General features: G+C 39.6%; 2 protein-coding genes across 2 annotated transcripts; one reads left to right on the forward strand and one right to left on the reverse strand.

Moving 5' to 3' along the window:
• Positions 1 to 720: 720 nt before the first annotated feature.
• LOC103520333 (BRD4-interacting chromatin-remodeling complex-associated protein) lies at positions 721 to 5,485 on the forward strand (the record flags this gene model as incomplete). The annotated part of the gene is given in 5 exon segments (XM_008485422.2): positions 721 to 822; positions 2,507 to 2,619; positions 3,301 to 3,544; positions 4,109 to 4,238; positions 4,786 to 5,485. Coding segments are annotated over 5 exon segments (852 nt in total), but the record flags the coding sequence as incomplete, so codon positions are not given.
• Positions 5,486 to 8,638: 3,153 nt separating this feature from the next.
• LOC103520334 (T-cell immunomodulatory protein) lies at positions 8,639 to 10,749 on the reverse strand (the record flags this gene model as incomplete). Its single annotated transcript, XM_008485423.1, has 3 exons — positions 8,639 to 8,884; positions 9,130 to 10,163; positions 10,470 to 10,749. Coding segments are annotated over 3 exons (1,560 nt in total), but the record flags the coding sequence as incomplete, so codon positions are not given.
• Positions 10,750 to 10,857: the final 108 nt, after the last annotated feature.

The following is a 10,857-nucleotide window of genomic DNA, read 5'->3' on the forward strand; positions in this document are numbered from 1 at the left end:
AGAAGAAAGGAACAGTCACGGTCAAGATTGTCAAGAAGGAGGAGAACTAATGATGGAGGAGCAGAAGAAGAAGAAGAACAAGAAGAGGAAGAAGAAGAAGAACAAGAAGAGGAAGAAGAACAAGAAGAACAAGAAGAAGAACAAGAAGAAGAACAAGAAGAAGAAGAAGAGAGAGGGGTTTATTTGTATTTGCTGAAGAAGAGAAAAAAAAGCAAAGAGTAAATAGAGTGAGAAGGGAAAATTAATAAATACCGAAAGTTAATAAGAAATTAACAATGAAATTGACCATATCTCTTTTTATTCGCCCTCCTTTTCCCCTTACTCCTTGATTTTTAGTATTATTATTATTATTATTAACAATTGGTTTCCTGTTTATTAGAGTAGCATTTGCAACCCTTTTTCTCCTTAAAAAAGTTTGATACAGGGAACTGTAATTGATAAGGTCTTATCGTCCCAAAATCGAAGAGAGAAAGGGATTGGAGAAAGCCAACCATTCCGAGAACGAACATTATTAGTTTAGGATAAAATCCACCCCGGGCGAAAATCGAACCCGCGATCAGCGCTTACAACGCAAGCGCTACAAAGGAGGCCCAAGTGGTCCTAACAGCCCTATGTGTTCCTGAAATTTTCTGGGAGATTACCACTTTTTACAGTTAAAAAAAAAGGTCCTGTTTGTGAATTTATTCTTTATTAACCTTGCCACATTATTCGATTATCCAGGTGTCCACACCAGTCAGACTAGTGGCTCCCCCCACCATACCCTCCCCTCCCAGTAGTGTGACGTCACAGCAGAGCAAGTCAACCTCCCCTATCTGTGTTCAGGTGAGTTACAATATTAGATTTACCTAAAAAATTAAAAAAATATATAGTTCGTTATTGGAAATGGTAAAAGTAATGTTTAAAGGGAAAACAATGCAAATAGTAAAGAGGTTTTACGTCACTCAACCTGAGTGGGCCGGGAAAAGCCAGCAGCTCGCCATTGCTCAGATGGTCACCAGTCCGGATACCAACCACGCGTAACGTTGCTTAGCCTCATTGATCCATTAAGAACTGGTGTATTCAACGTGCTATCGACGCGCCGTTGGCTTTGCTCTACTGTACTGAACGGAAGGCAGTGTGCCAGGCCAAGTTCCAGTAAGCACGCTTGTGTAAGATACATAGTGTAGTGTAAGATACATAGTGTACATAGTGTATAGCCCCAGGCATTAATCCCGCCCCTTAGTTGGAATATTTAGTAGATATTTTATTTTATAATTTATTTCATTTCTTTCTTCTTGTTTTTAATTTATTATTGTGTATTTGTTTGTTTTTTTTTTTTTTTTTTTTTTTTTTTTTTTTTTTTTTTTTTTTTTTTTTTTTTTTTTTTTTTTTTTTTTTTCTCTCTCTTTCTGGCTGAAACAAAAGACGCTTTCGGGCGAAAGAAAGATCCATGTATAAAATTCCAAAGTCAAAAAGAGAAAGTGACAACGTGTCAAATTGAAAGATTGAAACGAATGGAATTAAAACAAAATGTGCTTCAAATACTTCAATACTTCAAATACTTTAACATTTTAAATACTTTAATAAATAAAATTTTAGTGGAAACAATAGATATGCGTCTTACATGTGATTTGAAGTGCAAAAAGTTACAAAGATTATTGAAAAGGGGTAGGTAATGTAATGTAGGTATTGTATAGAAATGAAATTACAAATAAATAATTTATATACAGGGTAGAAAGAAAGTTCCCCAGCTAGGGACGTATGGCTGAGGGACTCCGCTCTCTTTCTCACTCTCCTCTATCTCTCTCTAAACTCCCTCTCTCTCTCTCTCACTTTCTGGCTGAAACAAAAGACGCTTTCAGGCGAAAGAAAGATCATGTATAAAATTCCAAAGTCAAAGGGAAAGTGACAACGTGTCAAATTGAAAGATTGAAACGAATGAAATTAAAACAAAATGTGCTTCAAATACTTCAATAATTCAAATACTTTAACATTTTAAATACTTTAATAAATAAAATTTTAGTGGAAACAATAGATATGCGTCTTACATGTGATTTGAAGTGCAAAAAGTTACAAAGATTATTGAAAAGGGGTAGGTAATGTAATGTAGGTATTGTATAAAAATGAAATTACAAATGAATAATTTATATACAGGGTAGAAAGAAAGTTCCCCAGCTAGGGACGTATGGCTGAGGGACTCTAAACAGGGAGGATAAAAGTCTGAAGGTTTTGAGTGCGAAGGGCAAAGGGCATCCATTCGTAAACATTTGGTAGCCAAAACCAAACTCCGTTTTTTTTTTTTTGGGTTTAAGAGGGGGCTTCTCTTTTGTTAATCTTGTTGTTCTGTATATATTTATTGTACCTATACTTTTGTAAATATTCCAAATAAAAAGAGTTAAATAATAATAATAATAGTGTACCGTGTCGGCAGGTTTTTCTTACCTTCATAGATTAGCTTCGTCAAAAGGTAAACTTTTGAAATTCAGAACATTGCCTTACTGATTTCCATGACTGATTTTCTCCCCAGGTGGGCACCCAGACATCGGATGACTCCAAGAGCCCTCCCCCCATTGTGATCGCCCCTGAACCTCCTACCCCTCCCATATCTTCCTCCCTCAGTCTTTCAAAACGAGCTGCCCTGTAAGTATAATAGTAAACAGGAGGGCATGGGTTCAATCCCAGCCGAGACATGGAATTTTATCCTATTATTTATTTTTTTTAATAATAATAATAATAATAATAATAGACTCAGTGGAAGGCAACCACTAGGCGAGGTTAACGCCTTAGGCGTTCTCTACCACCTAACCCTTAGAGCTCCATTATTATGTGGCCAAATTCTCAAATAAATGAGGATAAAATTCCATACCTCGGCTGGGATCGAACCCACGCCCTCCTGATTACCAGGCGAGTGTCTTGACCACTACGCCACCGAGGCAAGTATTTGACCACAAAATAATAGAGCTTTAAGATAATAGGTGGTAGAGTGATAGATAATGTGTATTGTGAATGAACCCAGCACCTAAATTGTGTCTCTTCCCGCTCGACATACATAGTACGGTCTACGGTTTAGGTTGCTTATGATACACTCTACAAGAGTCTAATGTAGCAGTTGTTTTATTGCTAGGAAATTATAATGGCGGTGAAACACTCATCTTTTGGGGAAAAGAGAGAGAGAAGATAAAACGCCTCCATAGTTGAACACGCCTGGTTACCTTCTACGCTTTTACTCCTCATTTTATTTGAACAATCTAAAGAAAAATATTCCAGTTAAAACGTCAAATTCTCTTCCTTCGTTCAGCTAACTCAACTTCTATTCTACAGGATCGAGCAGCAGCTGTCACGGGATGTACTAGGTGCCACTCGTCCCGACACACGGACCCCGTTCACCTCCGTGAGTGATGCCGTCAAGCGATTGGTGCGCTACCATTGTCTGGACGACCCTGTATTGAGCGAGCGAGACCTAGCCAAGGCAGATGAAATATTCGAAGCCACGGCGCAACACTTGCTAGACAAGAAGTCCCAGATGATCAACAAGTACAAGTATTTGCTCGTCAAGGAAAGCATGGTAAGTTATAGTAGTCTATAGCCAAGGCTAGCATAGAATATACCCTGTTTATACTGCCGAAATGAGACTGAAAAGTCCCTTTACTCCCGCAATCTAAACAAGGTCTTATATATTTGGTACAGAATAAATTAAAAAGAGCATAGTAACTGATGGGGTCTTATCGTCCCAAAATCGAAGAGAAAATGAAGGCAGGATGGGAGGAAGCCAGCCGTTCCGATAACGAACCATATCCCTTCAGGATAAATCCGCCCCGGGCGGGAATCGAAATAGAAAGCCAGCCGTTCCGATAACAAACCATATCCCTTCAGGATAAATCCGCCCCGGGCGGGAATCGAAATAGGAGAAAGCCAGCCGTTCGGAGAGCGAACCATATCCCTTCAGGATAAAATCCGTCCCCGGCGGTAATCGAACCCGCGGCCTAACACTTGCAAGGCAGACGCGCTACCAACCATGCTAACTAGTGACCTCACTTAGTGTTCCATTAAGAACTGATGAATACAACGTGTTATCGCTATTGACTGCGTGTATATTTCAACTTATTCCTTCGTTTTATCCAATTTCCAGCGTCAAGTGCAGACTTCAGAGCTGATCATGCTGGGTAGAATGTTCGTATCGGATGAGTCAGCACATCTAGAGTCACTCAAACAAGAAGCCAGGCAACCTCCTCCTGCCCCCACCTTAGTTCCTTCCCCTTGTAAGTAGAACATCTGAGTTAAGTTACGGTCTCTAGCGGTCAAACTGAATATATAGAATACCCTGTTTATACTGCAACAATGAGACTGAAAAGTCCCTTCACTCCCGCAATCTGAACAAGGTCTCATCTATTTGGTAAAGAATAGGTGTAAATTTTATAAATGCTGAAACATGTTGACTCTTTAGCAATAAAGTTGTTTATTCAGTCAAGTGAAGGCCTATTTTTCTTCTTACCGTCATTTGCTTTATTCGCTTTTTACATTGATACATAGAATAGAATATACCCTGTTTATACTGCAACAATGAGACTGAAAAGTCCCTTCACTCCAACAAGGTCTCATCTATTTGGTAAAGAATAGGTGTAAATTTTATAAATGCTGAAACATGTTGACTCTTTTCATCAATAAAGTTGTTTATTCAGTCAAGTGAAGGCCTATTTTCCTTCTTATTTAGTTTTTTTAGCTCAATTTTTTACATTTATGATTATACACCCATTCTATTCCCTTCTTAACAATAATTACCCTCATTTTTCCCTCTCCTCTACACAGGTATAGACACTCCCCCCTCCACCACGTCCCCCTCTCCCTCCTCCTCCAGTCTGAAGCGAGATCGGGCAGACTCGCCAATAGACCAAGAAGACCCGAAGCGACTCTGTATCGAAGACGAAGCAAAGCGAGTGTGTATAGGAGACGACGAAGAGATCAATGCGCAGGTGCAGAGCGCCATCGACTCCATTTTGAATCTGCAGCGAAGCGACCCGATCACGGACGAAGCGGTTCGGAGCATTCTCGGCACCAGCGTCAACTCGTGACTCGAGGATTAGACCTGTCATGACTCGGGATAATCTGTCATGACTTGAGGATTAAACTCTCGTGATTCGAGGATTAGACTGTCATGACTCGGGATAATGTGTCATGATTCGTGACTCGAGGATTAGACTGTCATGACTCGGTATAATGGGTCATGATTCGAGTAATAAAGTGTCATTACTCGAGGATTAGACTGCCATGACTCGTGATAATGTGTTATGACTCGTGTAATAAATTGTCATGACTCGTGCAATGTGTCATGACTCGAGAAACTAAACTAAACTCGAGGAATCAATTGACATGATTCGTGACTCTAGGATTAGACTGTCCCTGACTCAGGATAATGTGTCATGACTCGTGAAATATGTCATGATTCGAGTAATAAACTGTCGTGACTCGGGATAATGTGTAATGATTCCTGACTTGAGGACGAGGCTGCTTATGACTCGGAAAATGTATCATGATTCGTGACTCGAGTATTAGGCTGTCATGACTCGTGGTGTCATGACTTGAGGATTAAACTCTCGTGACTCGAGGATTAGACCTGTCATGACGTGAGGATTAAACTCTCGTGATTCGAGGATTAGACTGTCATGACTCGGGATAATGTGTCATGACTTGAGGATTAGACTGCCATGACTCGGGATAATGTGTCATGACTTGAGGATTAAACTCTCGTGATTCGAGGATTAGACTGTCATGACTCGGGATAATGTGTCATGATTTGTGACTCGAGGATTAGACTGTCATGACTCGGTATAATGGGTCATGATTCGAGTAATAAATTGTCATGACTCGGAATAATGTGTGTAATAAATGTCATGGTTCGAGGAACTAAAGTTCATAACGAGAAGGATATAGTGTCATGACTCGAGAAATCAATTGACATGATTCGTGACTCTAGGATTAGACTGTCATGACTCGGGATAATGTGTCATGACTCGTGAAATATGTCATGATTCGAGTAATAAACTATCGTGACTCGAGGATTAGACTCTCATGACTCGGGATAATGTGTCATGATTCCTGACTTGAGGACGAGGCTGCTTATGACTCGGAAAATGTATCATGATTCGTGACTCGAGTATTAGGCTGTCATGACTCGTGTATTAGGTACTTAATTCTAGATTTTTTTATTATGTATCAAAAGCAGCCTCGCCAAAGTTTTGATTATAGGCATTGGCTACAGTATAGCCATCAAGCTCACTTGATTTTCAGATAGTTCACCATCCCTCACATGATTACAGAAACGAGTGTAAAGTCAGATACACACGCAGATTATTCGCGCAGTTTTGCCCGCTTACACAGAACAGAAATTTTCAAGTTTCAAGCCTATACGAACGATTTATCATACGATCTAATCGTAAGAAGAAAAAAAAATTGGACCGATTGCAATACTTTCTCATTACTAGTATAGCCTCGCTATACATTAGTAATAGAAAGTAAAATCATTTCATAGGTATTTAGAACAAAGTGCACGGTATGTACATTGTACACCAACGTTATTTTATTACCTCAATGTGGCTGCCTCTACCGTCGACAAAAACTACGACTTAGGACAGGGATTTTCAACTGGCGAGCCGCAAGCCCTTTCAGAAATTTCCCTGAACCATTCAAGGTTTTAAAAAATTAATGAGTAGGAAAAAGTTCCCTGATTCCTTATTGATTTTCTATTTGTCAAATAGTAAAATACTTTCGTACAACTCATATATTGGTCCCTCTGAACTTCTTTCTGTATGTGTCATAAAATACTGCACCTTTCTTTTCAAGCCTTTCAAGTTTGCAGTCTCTCAATTTTTCATATTAAAGGAAGTAAGTAAGGAACCCGACGTCACACGGATATCAGAATCAATATACACAGTGATAAAGTCTTAGCTTGAAATAGCATAAGGAAATTAAATTTCCAAAAATAAAGTAGGTACTTACCTACTTAAATTCAAAATTCAAATTCTATTCTTTTCTATTCCATTCCACCCTGTATAACACAGTAAGCTTTGTTCTTCACAAGTAACATCACCCCCATTGTGCATGGATTCAAATGAAAAGTTTAGAAAATCACTTAACAAGTTGATTAATTCCATTTTTATTATCAATGCTATTCCATCAAATAAAGCGCTCTACCAAGCGAACTTGTTAAGTAGGATATAATTACTCCTCAATTATACAGGGTGTGCACGAAGGAATAGAACAGGAGTGGGTCAGTAACCTGGAGGATTCAGAAAGAAATGGCGGCTTTCCATAGAATAGAAAATGCCCTCTATTCTTCTTCTTCTTCTTCTTCTTCTTCTTCTTGGTCTTCTTCTTCCTTCTTGGTCTTCTTCTTCTTCTTCTTCTTGGTCTTCTTCTTCTTGGTCTTTTTCTTCTTCTTCTTGGTCTTCTTCTTCGTCGTCTTCTTCTTCTTGGTCTTTTTCTTCTTCTTCTTCTTCTTCTTCTTCTTCTTCGTCTTCTTGGTCTTCTTCTTCTTCTTCTTCTTCTTCTTCTTCTTCTTCGCCTTTTCCCGTGTACAGACGGGGTCGGCATTTTTCGTCAGCCTCTCAATCAGCCCTAACTAGGGTGATTGACAATAGGTACGTCATAATACTCAGAATATCAAGTTCACAATTGAACATTTCAATTGACAAAAGAATTAAGAAGTCGTGATGAATCTTTAACGACAGGTTCACAATTATAAATGACTCAAATGAGTATTAAGTAACTTATTCGATGAACTTCCAAAGCATGGTTGCATATACACGAAACAAAGGGGTACCTATTGTAGAACTCCGGACTAGTTGCGTACAAAACCACCTTTGCCATGCTTCCATTCGGCGATAAAATACCCACATGAACTTCACCCAGCCTGAGTGTGGAAACCATTGGAAACTGTTTCCATTGTGAGACAAGCCCTTATTTTAGATCAGGGGTTCCCAAACTTTTGAGCACTGCGTACAACCTGATACCTCAAGGTTCTTTTGGAGCACCACGAAACATCAATTTTGTGTGATTTGGGGATTGAATAAAGATATTATAATGCCGCAGGCGAAATTTTTTGTTAATTATTGTACGATGTCACAATTTTTTGGTACATTGATTGTAGATTTTTTTCTCTCTCAAAACTAGGGTTAACAGATTTGTTTCTCGTACCTATTTACGAGATAAATCATAAAAAATGGGGTTTCCAAATCTCTTCGCGTACCACCAGAAATGCTTCCGCGTACCACTAGTGGTACGCATACCGCAGATTGGGAACCTCTGTTCTAGATTATAGACCTTTTAAAAATCGTACGCAATTAGTGTTTCACGCTTTTTTTCCACCTGACGTGGTCCGGGACAAAATGTTCGCAAGTAGAAAATTCCGCTTCAAAAAGGAACAAGGAACAAAGCGGCATTTTCTCAGGAAACAAAAGGAATTTTCAGGATAAAGGAGAGAAAGAGACTTTGTAACTTTTAGTGCTAAGTGAATTAGATAGGTACAATTAATACTGAGAATTGTAAGGACCGCTCACACTGTGTCGATCGAAACAGGACGCGTCAAATCACATGTAAGACGCATATCTATTGTTTCCACTAAAATTTTATTTATTAAAGTATTTAAAATGTTAAAGTATTTGAATTATTGCGTCTCTATGAAGTTAGGTGTACGTCCTAGACCGAAGATCGTATAGGGGAGACCTAGCGCAAAGTGTGCAGACTGAGGGAGTTGTGTACTCACTGCTACACGGGGGTAACCCTCAGGTGTAGACGTCTTGTAGGATATCTTAGGTCCTGGCAGGTTCGTACCAGGGGTTCTCCTGTGTTTACCCAGAGGTCCATGGAGAGGAGGTAACTGATCACTTTGTATAGCTGTGATCACCATGACCTTGATGTCTCTATGAAGTTAGGTGTACGTCCTAGACCGAAGATCGTATAGGGGAGACCTAACGCGAAGTGTGCAGACTGAGGGAGTTGTGTACTCACTGCTACACGAGGGTAACCCTCAGGTGTAGACGTCTTGTAGGATATCTTAGGTCCTGGCAGGTTTGTACCAGGGGTTCTCCTGTGTTTACCCAGAGGTCCATGGAGAGGAGGTAACTGATCACTTTGTATAGCTGTGATCACCATGACCTTGACAAAGTTAGCATCATAATCCAGATTATTCTTGAATGCAGACACTGCATGTTTCTTATCAGGTAACTCATTGACCAGGATGACATCTAGTATACCATCCTGCAGCAGATCATAGAATACACCGAGCACTGTATTATTATTCATAGGAGTGAGAGCTTCCCACCGCACGATAAAGTCACGACCGAACTTATCACAGTTTGTAATACAGGGGACATTCTCTAGGAAACATACCCGTGTCATATCAGCAGAACCTAATGTTACCAGGAGGTCAGGGTAGCCATCCATGTTGAAATCTCCTCCCCTCACTGTAATAGTATCTGTGTACAAGCGACCATTCATAGCAAATCCCCACTTGGCCTTCTTGCCATCATAGAAGTTTGTCATCAAGTCATGCCACATATCATTAGAATATACAAAGATGGTTCCATTTGTACAATGTTGTCCAGTCGGTCTATTTATATCATCAAAACATACAGGGAGGACATGGTCTACTTTACCCTCAAGTTCCATATCTAGGAACAAGGACTGGCCTATCTGATGCTTGTTGGGGTCTACACCAGCAGGGAGATCAATCTTATCCTTGAATACAAAACCTGCAGACTCGACGTTGTATAGCCACACCTCAAAGTTCTTCTCTGTTGTAATGAACAGATCTGGGGCATTATCATCATTCAGATCTAAGAATGCATTCGAGTGAGGATGTCTTATCTTGGCAAGGTCCAAATGATTTGCTTCATATGAGTTCTCCTTCACCATGGGGATGGCAGTAGGCTCGGTTCTATTCTTGTTGAACTCCCAGAAAGTTCTCACTCCCTTCTCATTCTCACCAAACAAATCCACAATCATATCTTCAGGACTATAGAACACAGCTAGAGGTTGTGCTTTCACTTTAAGCAAGGGCTTATCCTCTGGGGTGCAGTTCAGATGATTAATGTTTCCCCAAAGTACTATGACATCAGATACCGTGGGTTCTCCTGGATTTATCCTCCTCTTATCATACAGAGTAATCATGACATCCATTAGAGCATCACCTAAAACCATGGAAAAATTTCATTACAAGTCAAACCTTGTTGGCATAATTTCAAATTCATTTAATTCCTTTAAGTAATAATTTTCTAGGTACCTAACACTATTTTTTATCATAGTTCTTTACTAAGTAATAATGACAGGTAGATAGAAACATGGATATGCATTATCAAGCAACAAATTTCTAGAGTTAACTTTATGTGAAAACTTGGTATACCTTTGTACTCTTTAAGTTTTCATTTGTTTTTCACTTTTTAGAGAGACCTTTGAACAAGAGAGACATAGACAGAAGACAGAACTTGTTATATTACCATCAAAATCTCCAGGCACCACACTGCTGATGGATTTCTCATAGGTACATTTCAGTGCCCCATCTGGAGCTGGTCGCAGTAGAGGCTCTGTGTCTGCCCCAAGTAGAATCTGCAATGTGTGCCGATCATCTCGCAGGACAAACATATCGGTTAGTTCGTCACTGTTGAAGTCTCCAAATGCTGCTGGAAGTCCATCAGTAACACTGCCAAACACAGGGAGTGTCATGTTGTTGCTTGGAGGATCTAGGAGTGCCTCGGCACCATGTGGTGCAAAGAATACCTGAAAGAAGATTAACATTGTTGGTGAAAACAAAACTGGGTACTTATAAATTACAATACTACTACTTATCCCACTCACTCAAAGAGGCATAGAAAACCAAAATGTAAC

Source organism: Diaphorina citri, unplaced genomic scaffold (assembly GCF_000475195.1).
Source record: "Diaphorina citri unplaced genomic scaffold, Diaci psyllid genome assembly version 1.1 scaffold3479, whole genome shotgun sequence".
Taxonomy (NCBI): Eukaryota; Metazoa; Arthropoda; class Insecta; order Hemiptera; family Psyllidae; genus Diaphorina; species Diaphorina citri.